A 20,403-nucleotide genomic window follows, 5' to 3' on the forward strand; every position below is an offset into this window, starting at 1 on the left:
CCGTGAGAACTGTAAGTTCTTGAATGATAATTCTAATTAAAAGGAGTAACTACAAGTACATGCTCAAGCGGATACCGAGTGAAAGGATACTGTGGTATTGAAGAAAGAATTTTAATTATGGAGAAATGTAGGAAAAAATATACCAGCGACGAGTGGTACTGAAAGCAACACGCATGTTAAAGAAATATGAAATTACTTGATAGTAAATCTCTTTGTGCCACCGTTCGGAGTTGTTTATTCACTGATTCCGTTGAAATTGTAAATATACCTGTACACAAATGAAACTCAATTCCCACTGAATACACCTAGTTACTCAAACTCGGGTTAATTGCTGCGTCAGTTGGAAGTTACTTAAAATAGTGAAAACTTAAAATGACAATTTCAACTGCACAGAGACCACTAATACGGTGGAGTGCCTTTTACCGCGTATTAAAGGCAGGTTTATATGAGATAATCGTATCGAGTGGGATGCCTTAACAAGATAGGAAGCGTGCGTGCCGAGAAAGTAGCTGACCTCTCACCTTATTTCGTGAGAACTGCAGCTGAGCTCCTTTGTAATCCCAGCACGCGAATCGAATTTAAGAAAGTCAATGGAGGGGAGTTCCCGAAGCTGCCGTTAAAGTTCCAGTTGGATTAGCGATACACTACGTGATTATTTCTCGAGCGAACCGTTATAAAAGTTTCACCGCTTCGTTTAATGCGGAATAACTCAACGTCGAGCCTTGAACGATCCAGGCATGCGCGTCTCACCATTAAAAGAAAGGGGGAAACGATAAGATTGAAGTGAATTTTGCCGCGGGAACGAGCACGGGATCATCACCTGGTGAGAATCTATTCGAAGGTGGGTTCACCTTCGGCTGAGCAATTCATCCAGCCGCCGCGGAATCGTTGAACCGCTCAAAGAATAGCCAACCTAGAAACGGGGCGATAATTCCAGCCGTTATCTACATCGCCCGCATTTGCCTCGCCCGATCTTGTAAAGGGAGCAGGTACGCCGGTAAGTGGAAATAGGGGCATCAGAGAAGAGGAGTCATTCCGTTTCCTTGCGGTGGATTCCGTGGGGGCCGTCAATGGTTTCCCTGGCACCTCGGGGATCCCAGCACGCGAGTCGAGCTGAAGAAAGCCAAAGAAGGAGAGTGAGTCAGCCAGTCAGTCAGTCAGTCAGTCAGGCAGCCGAGCAGCCAGTCAGCCAGTCAGCCAGTCAGCCAGTCGTCAACGGCAGCAGTTTGTGAAATCGCAGGATACCGGCGGCTGTACGCGCTGCTACCCTGTGCCGGGGAACGCAAGCGCACTGGCGCCCCTTATCGAGTTCGAGAGCAAAAGCGACGGCTGCCGCTGCTGGTGGTGGCGGCGGTGGTGGAGGTACGCATCTATAGCCTGTGCATAGGAATTGGGGGATGGGTAGGGGGTAGGGTGAGGGAGAGAAGAAGCGAGGAAGAGAGAGATGATACGGTAGAAGGGTGGAGGGTTGTAGACGACGGCACACAGCCGGCTATGGGGGGTTGAAGAGAGAGAAAGGGAGGCGGACAGGCGTGGAGTAGGACAGAGGATGAAGAGGAGAGAGAGGCGGGCGCAGCTACGAGTCGGGGGCCGCAGTGTTTGTCAGTCCTTCGTATGGACATCACGTCTGTCGCGGCTGATAGTCTACCCGCGCTCTGGCATCCGTGTATACGCGTCAGTTTTGGCGGTACCTATCGTCCCCGAATCACGACGTGCGGCGCGTCAAGTCCGCCGTCGATGAGCCACCGGGCGCGCATATGCCCGCTGGCGAACCACCGGGCTCGTTCTGTCGGCTTCCCGGCGAGTAGTAATTCGAGGACCATCGGGCCGATCGAGATGTGAAGACGCCGTACCGGGAGCTATGTGGCTGTCGTTGATGCTGTTCGCCTTGATGGCGAGTGGTTCCGCGTGTCCCGATCTATGCGAGTGCCACCAGGGCGCCGTCGAGAGGGACTCGCCGGCCCCCGTGCATGTGAAGTGTCGCGGTCGTGCGCCGGGATTATCCGGCCTGCCGTTCAAAACGAAGAGCCTCGCGGTGGACGGCGCCGACGAGTACGAGGTGATCGGTTTCTTCGATGAACTGGAAGTGAGCGGTTCGCTGAACGATTTCGAAGTGATCAGTACGTTGCACGAGTTTGACATAAACGATACGGTTGACGAGTCGGAGGGGAACGCGACGGTGTTGCCCTACCTCGACGAACTGTCCGTGACGAACTGTTCGTTGGTGTTCTTGAACGCGTCGTGGCACGGTTTCGAGCGCGTGAGATCGCTCAACCTGTCATACAACAGTCTGCCGGGATTGGACGCGGTGCTAATAGGCCGTATGATGAATATGAGCGAGCTGATGTATCTCGACTTGTCTGACAACTCGCTGACAGGCGTGAGTGCCGGAGAATTTAGGACGGTTGCCGGATTGGTGAGGTTGAGTTTGCGTAAAAACGCGATAGCCACGGTGCACGAGTACGGTTTTCGAGGTCTGGACCGGTTGGAGTTTCTCGATCTGTCGGATAACAGGCTGGCGGACCTGCCGGACAGCGCGCTCACGCCTCTCTACTCCCTGCAGAAGTTGGACCTCAGCGGAAATCAACTGCAAGTTTTGGGCGCCAGGTGGTTCGAGAGCCTCAACAGATTGAGGGAGCTCGACGTTTCTAGGAATGGTTTAGCGCGGGCGGCCTCGGGAACTTTGCAACCGCTTCCGGGATTATCGGTGCTTAAACTCTCGGAGAACCCGCTGAAAGAAAGAGACGTCTCGCTGCTGCTGGGCACTGGCAGGCGGTTGGAAACTGTCGATGCATCCCGCACAGGACTGGCCAGAGTACCGGCCGCGTTAACGAGATCCGTGAGAGCGCTCCGACTGGCCGGTAATAAGTTAACCACCATCCGCGGCGGAGACCTGGACAGCTACCCCCTGCTACGGATATTGGACATCTCGGAGAATCGACTGATAGACATCGAGGACGATGCCCTTGGACGTTTAGAAGTCCTCGAGCAGCTGGATATTTCTGGCAACGTTCTCGCCAAGGTACCTGGAAGTCTTCCGAGCAGCCTGACAAGTTTAAGACTCCAAAGGAACGCGATAACGGCCTTGAAAGCGAACGATCTCCAGGGGCTGTGCAATCTGAAGTCATTGACGCTAAACGATAACGATATCAACGAGATCGAGGTGGGGGCACTTGGTCAATTACCGGTGCTCGAAGAACTTGATCTGTCCGATAATCCCATTAAAACGTTACCAGCTAATACTGTAAGTGGACCAAGTAATCTGGCCAGGCTTCGCATGTCGGGATTAACTTCGCTTCAGCGGAAGCAAGAGGAGCAAACTGACATGGCGTTTCCAGTACCTACACCCGAAAGACTCGTGTTCCTCGACGTATCGAGGAGCCCGGTGCTGGCCGGGCAGCTTTTAGCGGATGACGCCGCGCTGTCCGCCTGCAAGAGCCTCATCGAATTGAATTTGTCTCAGACCAACATCACCACCCTCAGATTCGACCTGCCGTATATGCTGCCGCAGCTCCGCATCCTGGACCTGAGCGGGAATAATTGGGATTGCACCGAAAACCTGTACTGGCTCGGGGAATGGCTGATGCAGCACGAACAGCTGAATAAAGACGCCCAACCGGGCCAATGTGCCACACCGCAGGAATTGTCAGGCTCGTTTCTGTACGAATTACCATCGCCGCCGAGTCCTCCCCCTACAACCGTGCCAACCACGGAAACTACCGCTTCCGTTACATCATCGATTCCACTCGCGACGAAACGTACCTCTGATTTCGCCGAGCTAAACGTGTCTTCCAACGTCACCGACGTCAACGCATCCAAAGCAACCGATACACCCATCGACGCATCCCGCAGCAAGTACACTGCAAAGCACTCCGCGTACACAGACTCGAGTCGAGGGGCGAACGGTTCCCGCAACGCCACCAGCGACCCGGGGAATGTTCAAGCGAAAACAATCTCGTCAATTTTCAGCGCGTCACTGCCAGTCACGAGTAACGCGACGCGTTTTTACGAGGCGCCTACCTCCTTCAGGAACGTCACTTCGTCCGCGGGGGAGCAGAAGGGGCGAAGTGTCGGCAAGAAGCTAATCAAAGTCAATCAGACCTCAGCGGGGACGAAGAATTTCATCGCGGACCCCACCAAACCGTCGTATCGAAGGAAGAGCGACGGTAAACCGTCAATTAGTGGCCTGGAGGACGACTCGGATTCGGGAACTTTTGATAACCGCGTAGAGGATAAGAGGCAAAAGAGCAGAGGGCCGGGCAAACTTAGCATATCGTCGAGCAAGATGGACCCCTTGAAGCTATCGAAACTCGCGACGCTGAAGGACGGGCGGGGGGCGAAAGGGAAGAAGACGACGGAGAAGTACTCGAAGAGACTAAACAATCTGACGAAAGAGAACTTGGTACTAGGGAGTACTCTTGATTCGAACACTGTCGCGGAGGAATTGAATAGTCGGGCGACTAATTCGGACGCAAGAGTCTCCGAGGCTTTATCCGCCGGTGCTCATCCGGGAATGTTGGTGCTGGCTGGCGCTGTCCTCGGTGCTGCGGTAGCGCTGACAGTGGTGTTGTCGCGACGGGCCACCGTGCGCCGAAGGGATAGGTATCATCGCCACGAGAACATCGAAGTGCACACGCTCACTCCGACCACGGAACTTTGGTGACCAGAGTCTGAATACGCTCGATTCTTCGAGAGAGATAAGCGGCTAGACACCGAGGATTACGAGGAACGTGCCCAAGTTTCATCAATATTACCCGCAAGGCTGTCGAGGACGCGACTGATAAACATGTACTTCAGAAGGATGCTGAAGTAGCCTGGCGCGTTCCTTCCCAACGAGGAGCTGTAATGCAACCGACGCGTCCGAGATACCCTATACCGATCTCTGGCGTAGGAAATACGATCGCGCGCCACTGTTGCGCGACGAGTGGCGACTGGACATGGAAAATGGGAAAGCTCGAATTGTAATTCACCGTTCGACTGCCGGAGAATCAGCCTGGAATCACCCGCCACGAAGAACGGATGCGGACGCTACAATAATACAGTACAAACCGGCCTCGAGCGGAGAGCGACGGATAACGAGCAGCTCTGTCTAAGGTGTACAAAGCTCGAACAGATCACTGTACTTTTCCGTGAGAAACCATAAAATAGTTGCCGTATAACCATCAGGCCGGGCTTTGTCCGTCGAGAAATACGGAATGGACGGGAAAGTTTGGTGAAGGAAGCCGTTGCCGAAGGTCCCGCGTAGTCTGCGGGTACATACATCCCTCGGCGAGAATCTCGGCTGAACGATAAACTTGCCAGAGCCGGGGCTCGGTTACATTTGGAAAAAAAATTAGTATGCTCCGTCGGCCGAGGACTGAACAAACAAAGATATTTATCTAAAGGGACTCGATCGAGATGAAAATACATTCGTGGCCGAGGGGCTTGAAATCGGTTTTCGGACATCCGTTCCTCCGGTACGCCATGCGACTATGCTCCCTCGGGCGCTTCGAAGGACGATGCGGCAGGGGGCAGATGGGGCGAGGACCGCAGGTGGCAATAATTAAAGAGCAGCATCTCGCGCTGCATCGATCTCAGGCGATCGAAACCGTTAAATAGCACCTAGTGACAATAAATAATTGTAACGTGACCCGCGTTTCCGGATTGGACTGTTCCGCCGTACGTTAGAGGACGCTTCCGTGACTGAAGTGGAAGTGCGTGTACGACGGGAATGCGGTGAGGAAAGGGCCGACGGCGACGGGAGGGGAAGACGGTGGGAAAGGAATTGCGGAGGAACGTGCTGGCGTGAAATTCGCGGTGGCGAATTGTACGTTTGAATGACAGTGCGAGACGGGAAACGAGAGCGATTGCTGGCCGGAAGAACTTTTATCGAACGCTGTGGGATCGAGTGAGAGGGAAGAGAAAGCGTGAGTGGCTGTACGAGGGAGCGAGTGAACGGGGGTGTGAGAAAGGAATGCGATGAACGAGCAAAGAGAGCGTGAGAGAGGGAGTGAGTGAGAGAGAGAGAGAGAGAGAGAGAGAGAGTGAGAAAGAGAGAGAGAGAGAGTGAAAGGGCATGAGAGAGATGATCGCGAGGTGAAAACCGCTCTCAACGGCGGTAACACCTAGTGTACAGAAACATAGCTTCCGAACTTAATTCTGGCAACTTGGCGGGTCGCCAAGGCTCCTCGACAAACAGAATAAAAAAAAAAAGCGGAGGATAAGAAGCCGGAGAGAACAGATAAGAAATAACGAAGAGGCTAGACATTATCTTTCTTAAAATAACCAGTGTCAAAGTACCGCTATGATAATAAACCGACGTACAAAGATGCAATTACTCTGGATTACTTCATTTTCATCGCCTCTCACTGTTCGTATCGCTTAAGTTTCGCCAAGTACCTGGACGTTCTATTTCGTTACGTATGTTCGTTTCTGCGGCAGTGGCGCGCCCACGAATATTCTTAGTTTCCCGTAGAATTTAAGCAGTAGGCATTATTGTTTTCACGATCACGAGGAAGCAGAGATTACCGTCGCGTTCAAGGATGATAATTGTCTGTAAAAGAAATGATAGGCGGACCCGGGGGCGAAACATGAAGTGCAGGTAAGTAAATCACACTTCATTGGCGTTTCATTCGCCGGGCGAATAGATTATCGCCGCGCGAATAAATCTCCTCGTGTCAGAAATTTCACAACAATGCCTGACACGATGAAAAATTTCTCCTCTGCTTTACGACGCGCATGAATTGTATCACGGTTTACATCGCGCTGTTAATACTTTTCAATATTCAGTTGAAGCCCTTGCAGAAGATTAATCGCATGCTCCGCGCCCCATTGCCATCGACTTTCGTTCGTATGTCCCGACATGCTATTTGTTCACTTTGCGCATTATTATTGATATAAAAAAAAAATAATTATTGTATCGAACCGTGCAAATACTTGTCTTAATAAACGCCCCGCATGATTGTATTCCCCTGTGCTCTGAACGCTCGTGTATTTAAAGCGAAACGATATTAATATACCCATTTATTTACTTTGAAATTGCACGAACCAGTGATAGCAGACAGATGCGAGGATTTGTCTACAGACAGCTTCATAATTAGCTGCATCTTCAGAAATTCGAGACAGAAATAGATTTCACTGACAGACAAACGGTGAAGATTTTCTGACGCAGTAGTCGTGATAATTGGTTGCAGAATTTTTTTCAACAAGAAAGTTACTTGAATTACTGGTTTTGTATTTCCTTGTAAACAATTTTCTCTGTCGTGTCAATAATGCGTTCTTAGTTCGCGAGGCGGAAAGTAAGATGATGAAGGAGGAAGAGGAATCAGGACTGTCGAGGAAAAAAAATCGACAGCTGTCGGGAAAACGTGAGCCTTTCGAGATAAGGCGGTATCCGGTTCAATTCGAGATACATACAATACAACGCTTTCACGCTTTCAGTCATTTATCGAGCAAACAGATTTCCCGCGCCAGTCGAACACGGGTTTACGCTGTTTTATCTTTTCTGATCGGAGTCTGAAGGGAACCGCGAGATTCGTGGTATGGAAATATTTTAAAATATAATCAGAATGTTTCATTTAAAAGCTTAAACCGCGCATATTGTAGCTGCTACAGTACTTGGGCGTATAACGTTCGCGAAACACTTTAATGAAAGAAATTCATTGTCGGCTCCATTTAAATTTTATATCCATTTTCTACCGTACAAATTGAAACACAATTAAACGGTATACTCAATAAAATCGCACTGATGTCCGCGGTATTTTTAATGACAAAAGTTTGAGGAATAATTTATACAAACAGCGCCATTCAGCTCGGAAAAGTATAATAAATGAATAATCAGCGCGTGGAAACATTATTCCGCGAAAATTGATTCATTAGTTTTGTGTGATATGATTTATAGAAAATGCATCGCAGTCCTCTGTAACTCACGTAAGAAATTATTCATGGAGTTGAGATATTCCCGCTCGTAACAATAAATTTCTTCCTCATTATCCGGCAATAAATGTGCACTGCCGCAGTATGCAATTTAACCATTGCCACACAAATATTGGTTGTCAATACGCTACTAAAGAACGTCGTCGCGTAATTATGCGCGAGAAATTATTCAAATATTAATTACAAGGCATAGAATTTGCATTATCATTTTCCGCGAGTATTTTCCGTTTTTTTTTTACGCGAGTAAGCTGTGCCCGTCGGTGTACGTGCATTATTATGGAGATCCATTTTGTGTACGATGACACGATAATCCAATTTGCAAATTTTATTTTCACCTTTGCATTATAGCAATTTTCGTTTATCGAATTATCGGCCTTTCACGTGTTTGCCCTCTCTCTACATGACGCACCACGTTCATTAATTTAAACGCACAGACAACACCAAGAATAATGCACAATCACGGTAAAATCACTCGCGATCGCCGATTTAACCGATTTTTCACGATTTCGCCGAAACACGAGCACGACAGAAATGAGTGCAATCAATAACCCAATTTATTTTCCCACCATTAATCAGTTCTCCGTGAACACACACACACAGTGCCTGGTTGCAATTCGAGGACGCCAGAAAGAACGTCGCGCACATTCAATTCACCGTACCGACATTCCTCCCTTACCTTCGCCGCCATAAATTTCGATTTGCAAGAAATTACAGGGAAGGGAGAGAAAGGACGGACGGAACGCTGGGAGGCGAAGGAAAAGTTTAATTTTCCCTGTCTTAATCTCAGTAATTTCATCCCCGGAGCCTCAGAAGTTCCGTCCCGCAACGAATGTTAATCGGGTTAGGTCTGGTTATTCGCGGCTCCACCTACAAAAGCGATAAGCAGAAAACATGCTTACCCCCGGCCCTGTCCCTAACCGCCCTATCTACCCACGGAAAGAATCAGATAACATCACCGAGCGAGACCGTTAGAGGTCGAAGGAGCGAGCTGGACGGGGGCGGGTGGCTGGGCCGAGGCCGAGTTATAAAATCACGAGACTTTGAAGCAACGTAAATATTACTACATGAATAATTCGCGGTGAGCGTTTCCCGGTCTCGTAGCCCGCGGCTGAATTTCCTCGAACACGGTAACAAGACCGCAACAGGGAAAAACGATATTTAGGAGGGAAAGCAGGCGGCAGCGATCTTGGCTGAGGCAGGGAACGAACGAACGAGAAACGGTTCCTTAAGCCCTTGTTTAAATTTCCTATGGAATAACCCTTCGCGGCAGTGCAACTAGGAAATTTAATCACCGTATAGCAGCCCTCGGTTCACCCCGGGGCCACGGAACTAGCGAATTCAGTAACATCTTGCACAAGTTCGTTATCCCTACCTCAACTGCCCTCCCCCGCGTCCGACTACGGTTTACCTAGACGACGGTGCTATTCCGTGATATTGACTTCATCGATGAAAAACAGAATCCAGTTTCCAACTTATCTGCATTCCCAGCCGTCCGTGCGCGATTGCTCCTCCCCGCGGTCCAACGTCGCGGTGGCAGATTGGATTTAGTCGTTACAGATACATTGAAGGCTTATTTCGTGAAAGGTGGGGGGTTGCTAATCTTTGGAGTTCAGAGTGATTCGTGCGAGCTGACCACTTCTTCGTTTTGGATTCCATAAAGGAGACAGAAGGAGGAAGTTAGATAGAGGTGGTGAATAAATGAAATGCAATTATTCAGGGGATACACTAGTTAATTTGCGTAAAAACGAACGAGAGTAAGTTAGTAACTTCTGCTTTTCGGAAGCATCGAGTTAGGTGTATGGGCTTAATGGTGAAACTAACTTTTTAGTATAATTTCATAGAAAATGTATAATAAACTAAACGACACTCTCCCTCACACGCCTCTTCTTTAATGAGCCAACTATTTCGCCGTTAGCGGGTCGAACGTTTCCTGTATCAGCAAAGTTAAAAAGAGAACTCGGGCCGAACTAATTATCCACGATACCTCGATTAATCTTCGTTCCTGATGGAAGAACGCGGATGTTCGCCTCATCAGTTACGCATTGTATAAGAGAAGCTACAGCAACAGATAAAACTGAAGATGGATAAAATATGTAAGTACTTGACGATTTCAACAGAACATAATAGTTTCCACACGATGTGTAATCGTAAAAATCTGGATTCTGAATAGCTCTTACTTCTCCTCTCGTCGTTAAAACCGTAAAGAAGGTAACATTGCGTAAACCTAATGCACTATCTATTAAATAGATTTCGAAACGAAATGAAAATAACCCAACGGAGCTGCAAGTGCCTACCCAAAACTACTCTCTCCCGGCACGGTTAATCTCTTAGGTCTTAGGCTATCGCGCTTAATCTCGATCAATTATCCCAGAACATCCTGCAGAATCAGATCTGTTGACACTGTCCCTCGTGTAACAGAAACACTGCCGGCCATTGCTCTTAGAAGGGCCCACGAGAAACGTAAAGTCCAGGCTGTGAACCGAGCCAGGACGACATTGATCGGGAAACGGGTAGGTACCATGATACCCTCTTCAAGGGAGACGCCAGCGCTGCTACCACGGACACCGAAACCGAGGTGAACTAGGTTTACACAGTAAGAGAGAGGTGAGATCTCCTCTTCATCTCATCTCCAATGTCCGCAAACCGCCTTCATCGTGGCAGCCGCTTTCCAAGCGGTTTCAGTAACCCGGCAGCCTTTTTATTTGCCCAAGTCCTATAATCGGAAAATCAGACACACGGACTTATCGAATCGTTCGCCGGGGCTCTTACAGAAATTCGATTTCGGATATATTGCACGGAACAGATTTATTGAATATAGCGAAAACTTGCGGCCTCGGAGCTTTTTAATCATTGCTCGATTGCTGTAGATTGCTGCGTGGAAACGGCAGCTGTGTTTCGTCCGTTCGGAAAGTCTCCCATGCGAGATTTTATGTATCAGATTATATTTGGAAGCTGCGCGTAGCATTCAAATTTGAATATCGTCCTTTTCCTTCACACGTGAACCCCGGCGATCAAGTTTTCAATCGGGTGGCCAGACAATATTCCTCTTACGACTGCGATTTACGTTCTTGCAGATTTCTTTGAATAACGCACCCAAGGGCAGAAAATGTAGAGGGAATCCCAGCTTTTGTACACGAAATACGTAGCGATGACAAATGATTACAGCGGAATTGCCCGATAAAGGCGGTCAATACGACATACTTGGGAACTGGATTGTAAGGAAATCCTTGGAATAGATGGTGTGGATCCTATACAAAAGAACTTGCTAGAGTACATTGTTCGGGAAACTCATAGGTACGTGTCTTTGAAATAAAGTATGATGCAGACAGCGGAGGAAGAGGAGGAGGAGGAGGTGGTCCGAGGTACGGATTCCTACGCGACTCCTGTAAGAAATTCGTAGGGCGAAACGCTTCAACTTTACTAGTTTTACTAGCACAGTTCCACGGGTATAAGACCTTTTATGGCGCGACAATTGCGTCTGCCGAATTTACTGCCGGACAGCCAGGTTTCGCGCAACGCGAACGGAAGCGACAAAAAATCCAAGCGCCCTCGCTTTAACGTTCATATTACTATTTAAAAGAAACAAGGTATTTCTTTCTTTGTAACGGATCGCGCGTTTATCTGGACCGGCGAGGCTGTCCGCCCGTCAAAGCTAAATCGCGTGTAACACGTTCAGCTGACAACTCGAATGTAAATTCCTTCTCCGCGAATATGGAACGGTCGAAATCTCCTGTCGGGCAACAACGGGTTTATCCCCCTCCCCAACGACCCCTTCTTCGTGAATGATTGACGCCTCTAAGCGGCAGCCCTGTGAAAAATAATTAGCCCGCGCTAATTGACTTCATTATTCAGATGGGGTGTAATTTCAGCGTCGTCGGTGCCGCCCTGCCTGTTCGACAGACCGAATTATTGAAAGCGGCTTGCGCCCAGGTATAACGATCCCGCGGAAGAAAACGTTTGCGTATATCCGCGTGAAACTGCCACTGCTATCTGACCACCGTGATAATTGAAACCGACGGCACCGTAAAATTCCGCCCTTTCGCGACACCGGCGTCCTTCCATTCTTGCTCCCTTGCCGTGCAACACTGAAGATCGATTCGGATTAAAACAGGGGGAACGCCGACAGACCGGTATTAACCGGTGCCAGAGGGAAATTGATTCGAATACGGCCCGGAGAATCATTCCGCGAGGGCAAAGCGCGAACGTGCCTGAAAGAATGCCACGTTCTGTTCGTGAGTGCACCTCCGATGCCTGCTCGGCTCTGATAATATACGGTCGTTTAATCCGCGGCACCGATGCGTAATGAAAGATGAGGACAGACGATCGAGCTTGGAATCGTTCTGAGGAACGTGCAAGCGAATGAAGTTATTTACATATTTGCTGCAGCGTTCGGGGTAATGATATTGTTAATTAAATGTCGTGGTGCATGGTTGTGTAGAAGCAATGCGAAGAAACGTTGCTGTAATTTGATTATGAACTTTCGATCGTCTAGTTTTAAATTTTGCAAAGTGGGAGATTGAGTCAGTTTAAAGCCTGGTAAACGAAACCTCATTATTGCATTAGTACCACCGTATCTTCGTAAAAAAAGGAGACACGAAACAGTTTGCCCAGCCGTTTCTGCGATTCCGCGCATACCAACGATTCAAACGGCAACCACGCATGCAGCGGTGATTCAGCTGACCGCAGATTTACTGTCACGCGAACTATGTTTCCGCCTGGCTGAATATCCAAAACCACCTATTTGATTTCGCGAAATACTTTTCACTCTTGTTTAGACGAACAATGAATTTTCATTTGCGGGTTATTTGCGGTTGAAATTTAGGGAAATGCACCAAAACACTCATGCAAAAGCAATAAAGCGCGCATAAACGCGGCGAATATTTTTCGAACCCACGTGCTCTGATTATTTATTATGAATACCGCAGTATTTAGAATTGCTTCTAAAAAATGCTATTTGAACGACGAGGAGTTACCACGCAACTTGCGGGTAAAATATTTTCGCGGGCACTCCGTAAATTGCAGAAGACACTACTGTATGTTAACGAAAATAGATTTTCTATTTCCGACGTTCGATTCAATGTATTTTTTTCCCCCCGTAGGAAACGCAACTCTTGGCGACCGCTAAATCGCAGAGAACCACCAAAACTACGCACGGGCAATCGATTTATTCCCTCGTATATTTCAGGATTACCCAAAGTCCGAGGTCGAAATCTCCGGGAATATTTACGGCTTGACGTACGATACATCAAGTGATAAAACCGGACGAATCGATCTCTTTTAATATCGAGCGCCATCCTCGTACGCAAATAAGGATTGCGGTCTGATGAATCTCGAAACTGTAAATACCACCGTCTGCGGCTGGCTTTAGAGGAAAAAAAAACACTGACGCTTTAAACCGCATTCGCGTGTTGACTTTCAGACACCGACATATTCAAACCGTTCCTCTTTGTTAATTCGAACGTGACGGTGATGATGTGAAATTGAGGGAGAGAAATGAATACCTAAATTATTATTTTCTGGTTTCATGAAAGATGGCTAGGTTTAATTAAGAACAGTTGCTTCAACTCCAACTCCCGTCATTTACCTCTCTTTATCCACTACTTTAATTCTTTTACAATTAATAACCACCCAGACGGTTTGTAAGTACAACCGTCAAACTGAAAGTGAAACAAAGTGGTCTGGCCTGCGAAAGCCAAGTAGGTAGGCAGTCATCAGCGAAGAGTAATAGAAACTGCTGAGCCGCCACGGGATAATAAGAAATGCATGAAAAGTGAAATTGGAAAAATCAGGAAGACGGAAGTATCTCTTTTCCTACCTCCATACAGGTATATATTTAAGACCAGCGGTAGGTTTACAATTGCACGGCAAAGTCTCGGAAATTTCTGCAGCAGAATATGTAAAGAAGTGCACCGCGTTTAAACAAGCATGCATTCAGCATAATCTTGCTCGGTAATTGTGCGTATCCTGCACGAGATTGAAATAATTGACAGCATCTCTGGCAATGATAAGTAAAGCGAAACATTGTCCCTTTTAATGAGAAGTGCAACGAGATTACATTGAAAGCTTGGGGTATAATTGCCACTAATTATTAGATTCGGTTTTAAACGATGTCAAATCTTTTGATTTTAGAAGCAAGATAGTTAACCGTGAAATATAGAAATATATCCAGAGTAAAATTTAATATTGAAATTGGAGTTTTCTGTAGCCCGACTGATGAAACTTATCCGCGCAATTGTTATATTTTAAGTGGGAAATAATAAATACCGCATTTGCGAGCACTGTATTAGAATAATGTCTTCGCCTTTTCGATGGAATTTAAAGGATCGCTAACTGGATGCAAACGAGATGTAACGCGCGCACCAAGGACCCTCGAGAAGGCCGCCTTGATTCCACATCTGTACGTTATCGCTCGGCGATTAGGGACGATGGAGTTTCAATTATTGCCATAATACCGTGGCCAGGAAACTTCCACCGGGATTGGAAAGTACTTTCCCGAATGTAAGTGTCTAAGATTACTCGAACGACTTTTATTGCGGCCGTAACCGCATATACCGAAGCCGGATTTGCATTCTAGGAAATCTCTCATTTATTCGCCGGGTAGAACGGGGGAAAAAGATCATGCAAATTACGCCGAGAGGGAGGAAAAAAGTACAAGAACCAGGCCAGAAATAAAGTTGATGAAACGAAATTCCGTTAATTAAAATTTTCCTTGAAGGCCGTCGAGCGAGAGCCGGCGCTTAAACCGGCCACGGTAAAATCATTTCATTCTTCGGGAGTAATGCTATTTGCAGCGGCTTTCCGATATTTCTATCAAGGCGTTGACGTATGAAATTAGCAAATGAATTAGATGAAGAAGTTTCTCCGAGTGAAGGAAGGTACCCTTTATATCTATTACGTATTAGAAACAAATCAGCATAGAGAAGACGTGAAATTAGCAAATTAATTAGATGAAGAAGTTTCTCCGAGTGAAGGAAGGTACCCTTTATATCTATTACCTATTAGAAACAAATCAGCATAGGGAAGACGTGTCCACCACCTGAAGAAAGCTATTAAACAATTTTTAACTCGGTTCTTCTATTCTTGAAATTGAACCCTCTAATAGCCACGGTTTTGTCCACGGGGTGGGGGATTACAAGTGCAAAAGAAATACCTTTCCCTCTATTGTGCGTTCATCGAATGGCAGTCGTCTGGAAAGCGTCCCAGGATTTTAATAATTAATCGTACGAGACAATGAGCGAGCAGGGGCCCCGCAGAGCCTTTGAAATATCTACGAACTTGTCGTTTGAGAAGCGAGCAAATATTAAAGCAGCTTATTATTCCAGTCAAAAAGTACACCCCTTCATCCCTTTGTTTGCTACGTGCTTAGTGCTCGAAGGACAAAGGAGAAAGTGAAAGTGTTTCAGAATCAGGCGAAGCTAACTGGCCAGACAATCTGTTCAACTCCTTCGAGCGGGGCTAAGTGGTTAACCGGACATTAATATTTAACGATTAATTAAACGCGGCATTGTCAGGACACGAAAAGTCTTCCGAGCGTTTCATTCCCACCGACGCGTGCACAATTGTTTCTTGTTAGCACTGGACGTTTGATAAATAGTGCACTCCCCCCAGGCATGAATTAATTATTGCCCATTATTCCCAACTGTACCATTCTCGATCACGTGGCTATTCGCAATGCCGATTATGGAAATGTTTGAAAATTATATGTACACATGTGCAACTGTGAAAGCGACACGATCGTGTCAGATAAGGAGATTGGCAGATATCTTTAATCAGAAATCCCTCGGAAAGTGCAACTTATCGATTGCGCCGCGTGCAGGCTACGCAGAAATTGTTTCGATTAATTTTCTCCGCTCGTCCACGGGCAGCGGTTTGCTCCGCATCGAAAATCTGAGAATCTTCGTCATTACCTCTCACCCCCCCAACCACCTTCGTCGCTTTTTATTTGCCGCGTTTCGTTCTAAATGGCGCGAGAGATTTATTAATAATCTGCCGTGGAACGAGAAGCAGAGCAGGAGTAAAAAAAGGTGGGGACGAAGAACGAGCGACGTCGATTAAATTTACGGGACGTGGAGAGGTATGCATCTTCGGAACACGCTTCCCCATTAAAGCGGGGCGAATTCCTGCTAGCCGTCACTCGTCAGATTTTATTTCTAGTTTATTGTACAGCCGTTCCACCGCGGCGCGAGGGTTATCGTCGCCACGGCGCTCAATTATGGCTACTTAACTTCTGTAGCCCGCCGCCTGAAACGACCATTCGAAACGGACCCACTTGCAGCCGCGCTATGAATGTGCTACTTTACGAGGCGGGAAAAATCAGTTTCAACTTCGCAATGGGTCGCCGCGGCGAGTGCCCTCCGAGCGCGCCAGTTACGCGTACGAAGCTTCGCTCTTTTGCGCCAAACAAATCGTTTCGAAATTCAGATCGATCGTTACTCGGCGAACGTTGCTCCGCTTAAACGGCCGAGCTAGTAAACCCTGAGCCAGATCGAAAGTCAATTTCCCTGAAAGACTTCGTTCGTCCCGGTGCACAGCTGTTTGCGCATCCGCGCGATCCCTGCCACGCAGTTCGACTTCGCGGCTGCTAAGGAACGGAAAATATCGGGCGGGAATTGAGAAATATGAGATTGAATCTTGTCATGAAGAATTTTCCGCAAGGGACCGCTAACGGAAAGCCGCGGGAGCTTCATCCGGGACTTCGTAACTCTCTCACGTCCCTGTTTTAAGCCATCTCCGTGGCGGACGGTCTTTACGATTTCCCGAACCGTGGATCAGATTAAAGTAAAGCCCTGTAACAGTTTTGCACCGCTTCCTTCCACCCCCTCCCGCCACTGTCTCCGTTCGTTCCCCAGCCCTTTTTACGTTTACACATCCTGACGTAGAGCAGTTCCCAGGCGTATCTGTGCGGAGGATCAAATCGATTGGAAGATTATACCATTAAGTGGATCTGATAAGTTAACGGGGGCGAGCCTCGTGATTCGTCTGGAATAAACCGGGACAACCGGCGGATATTTCCAATGTAAAGGTGAACGCGTTGCCTTCGAGGTGCCCGCGCAGCTCGAAAAATCGAACAGAAAAGAAGCAGTTCCCCCGGTTTCTGTTTGATATTTATTTAGTAGGTACGCTCGACAGCAGCGTCGAGTCCCATTAATCCATCCTCCTGTGCAAACACTCCGGGAAGGTATTGCCCTGTTTAATTGAAAGCGTTCGCTGATTTCTCCGGATAGGGAAAATTTCAATTTGAAAGCGGCCCTTTGTCGACGGCCCTCGCCTATGGGTTCTTTGAAAAGCGAAAGAGCCGAGCCACCGAAGAAAACGTCGGCGCTACGATGGGGTGGTTCGAGCTGGCACGCAGCCTTCCTGTATTTGCAGAAAGATCCTTTGTCAAGGAGGCTCGCGATGTTTACAGCGTACACCTACGAGGAGTAGGTGACATCAAAGGTGGCGCAGATAATTGGGTCAAGCGATACCGGAGCTGCGACAGGCGACAGGTGAAGATTGCTGGATTACATAGGCACCGCTGGCAAATGCAATCAACGAAGGTGGAATTTCGTGGCATAAATTCGCTGCGCGGCGCCTGCACGCTCGCGAGCTGTGCATCCTAACGTCTGCGTGGAGCTGGATCCAGCTGGCTTTAGTTAAGGTGAAAAGTAATTACTGGGGATAAACGAGGGTGATGGCAAGAATTCAATCTCGCCGCTCTGTCGCGTTGAGCGGTAGTCGATGCTGGTTATCAATCGACTAAGTATCTTCCAACACACGGGGAAGAAGGCGGTGCGGAGTGAGGCAAGTAGTACAGCCGTGAAACGGGCGAGCCCCCTGTGCGGAAACAAGCCGAAAGTGATTTCTAAGTTTTTATCGGCCCGGCTGAGTTGCCCCTGCCTTGAATAAACGACTATTAAAATTTTATCATTATCAAGGAAGGAGCGTCCCTGTAGGTAAAAGCTTCGTTATTCCTTCGATCGAGCTGAGCTTTCCTTGCGGACCGTGAGATTGGACGGATTTGCCGGGAGCCCGGCTACAAGTATGAAATTATTATTCCCGACAATTCGTCGTCGTCGCGGTAAAGCCAACTACCCCAGCCGGCGAGGAGGGATTATCTAACCAAATCTAGCCGAAAGGAGTCCCTTTTTCTTCCCGCCCCTGCACCCTTGACTCCTAAAAGACTCCCTAAGTCGCTCGTTCAATCTCGAAAGCCCGCCGCCAATTCTTCTCGTCTTTTCCCCCTCAGAAACCGCGGCAAGATTTTTTTACAGCAATCTCCCCTTTCTTTCACTTTTAATTTACATACAATTCCTCCGTGCTTGGCGTCGAAGAGCATCGAGCAACGGGCCGTAATCAGTGGCGTCGATAAGCAATCTCCCTCCGGCAGAGACAGTCGTTTCTTTGCAGGTAGGCACGCTTTATCCCAGAATTACGAGGAGGAAGAGGCGTTCGGCTAGCGTAGAAACGCGCGAAAATAGCAGCTCGTAAACACGAAAATGAGACGCAATAACATGGACGTGCTTGCCCAACGGGCAGTGTGTGGCAGTTAAATATTTGCTGCGTCATATTCTTCCTCAGCTGGAATAAATTCGCGAGCATAAACTGTACCATTGACGCGACTCGGACGCGCGCTTGACGCGATCAGGCTGGGCAACGTATGGCACGATTAATACGACGTTTACTGCGCGATCTTTACGCACATTCCTCTGCAACGAGGGAATAAGGAGGTCCGACACTGAGCATAAAACGACCGTCGAAACTTTTGTTGGCTTAACTGTAGAACCGTAGATCGAATAGAACCACTGCTGAATACAGCTTTCGCAATGGAATTTCTACTCGCAATTCGATTAGAAACTCGCGAAATTCCCAATTTTCTGAGAAACTTTCATGAAACTATAATAAATTGTTAGATTCGATTAAGCATTTCGTTTCGCTTCTTTTTATCGTATGTATCAATAATTTCCCGAGCGTAATTACCTTTGCGAGGTGTTTCAAACGTACCCACGTTGAAGTCTCTAACAGAGAATTCAACTTGGCGAATCTTTTCATACAGTTGCGACGTAATCTTCGCATGAGAAGTTAACGAGTATCGCGTGCTTTCACTGAAGCCTTAATTACAACACTTACAGAGCAAGTATTGAAAAACGAATGACGTCGACAAAGGGATTAAGAGTCATGGAATCCTGATTCATGTTTGTGGGGGGGTAGGAAGTTGTGAAAGGCGTAGACTACAAAGCTCGGTTCGGGACACGGTTGTCGCTGAAAGAATATCCATATCGGGAAAGTGCTTGTCAGACGAAACGGGAGTACGTCTCTTGAAAACTTTTGCCTGGAAACGTTGGCAATAAATCTTTCGTAAAGAAAACACTTTTGTTAGGGGGACGTCATAAAGCGATATGAAGTCAGAGTGGAAGAGGGAGAGCCGTGTGACATAGAGGGCAGCCTTGCAGTCGACTCAAAGTCATCGATTGTGGAAATAACGAGCTGATCTGGTGACTCCCGTTGAGATATCGACAGCAATTTTTTCTACGTAAATGTTATTTTCTTTTTCCCCGCGCGATAAATATCCAGGGGGAGGGGGGGGGGGGGTAAAAACCATCCGACGAGCAATTTTTCCCGCAGACCTTCCTCTGATATCGAATGCATTTAATCAAAGCGATAAAGATATCATCCCCAACGAGTGAAACGTGGGATGGCACAGAAAGCGAAAGCCTATCAGAGATTTCTTACTTTATGGATCAGACCGCGTCCTTTGCGGAAATTTATTCGAGGCAGTAAAACCACCCCCCCCCCCCCGCACACCCTTCCTCAGCCCCTACGTGCTACTAAGCCAAGCCACCGTTATGGCAAGTATCCAAGATCAGAAAGTCGTTACTCAACCCATAAATTAACATCGGCGGTCACTTACATGGGACGCGCAATATTCCCGCGAAAATCAAATTTTTCAACACATTCCTGCCAAGGGTGCATATTTTCTAAGTGCAGCGGAGATGTCTGTTTAATGACCGAGGGAATATTCGAAGTGCAGGATGTTCGGAAAAGGGTTCCAGATTTCAAGAAGAGTAACGTCACAGATTTGGTTCCTCAAATTTATCTCGATTAAGTTGTAACTCCCCATTTTCCGCTTAGCGAATTCCACGCACTTTTAAAGCTTTCCACCATTTTCCAACGGAATGTTTATAATGCGACTGAAATCTGGGATAACAGAAGCCAAGCAACCGAAGCTAATCGAAGCCAGGATTGCCCGACCTTTAAGGAAGGAATCCTCCTTAATACCGCCGTAAAACACAACAAGTTTGCTGGGGTCCAATAAAAAACAGGTTTGCCGTCCAGGAATGATATTCCTCACCCCTGGGGATGTCATTAACTGCGCAAATGTCTTTCGAAAGTGACGTTAGCGGGCCTCCGTGCCCGAGAGGCGTGCATTATCCCTCGTGCAACGTAATTTCGTTTCAATGTAGATCATCGGGGACGCTACCCCGTGCCTCTCTCGCCCACCTATCTACC

At 47.7% G+C, this 20,403-nt stretch overlaps 2 protein-coding genes across 7 annotated transcripts in view; one reads left to right on the forward strand and one right to left on the reverse strand.

Annotated features, from left to right (window-relative positions):
• Timeout (circadian regulator timeout) overlaps positions 1–20,403 on the reverse strand; it is a 148,559-nt gene that overhangs the window by 101,476 nt on the left and 26,680 nt on the right. The window lies entirely within an intron of this gene.
• LOC143371592 (uncharacterized) lies at positions 1,601–5,469 on the forward strand. The gene has a single exon (XM_076816921.1). It carries the CDS (start codon positions 1,862–1,864, stop codon positions 4,661–4,663), a length of 2,802 nt encoding a protein of 933 aa, XP_076673036.1. The 5' UTR covers positions 1,601–1,861; the 3' UTR covers positions 4,664–5,469.

Source organism: Andrena cerasifolii, chromosome 7 (assembly GCF_050908995.1).
Source record: "Andrena cerasifolii isolate SP2316 chromosome 7, iyAndCera1_principal, whole genome shotgun sequence".
NCBI classification, from domain to species: domain Eukaryota; kingdom Metazoa; phylum Arthropoda; class Insecta; order Hymenoptera; family Andrenidae; genus Andrena; species Andrena cerasifolii.

Coding starts and splice junctions, on each gene's coding strand:
- LOC143371592 (XM_076816921.1), top strand. CDS start 1,862: ATGTGGCTGTCGTTGATGCTGTTCGCCTTGATGGCGAGTGGTTCCGCG.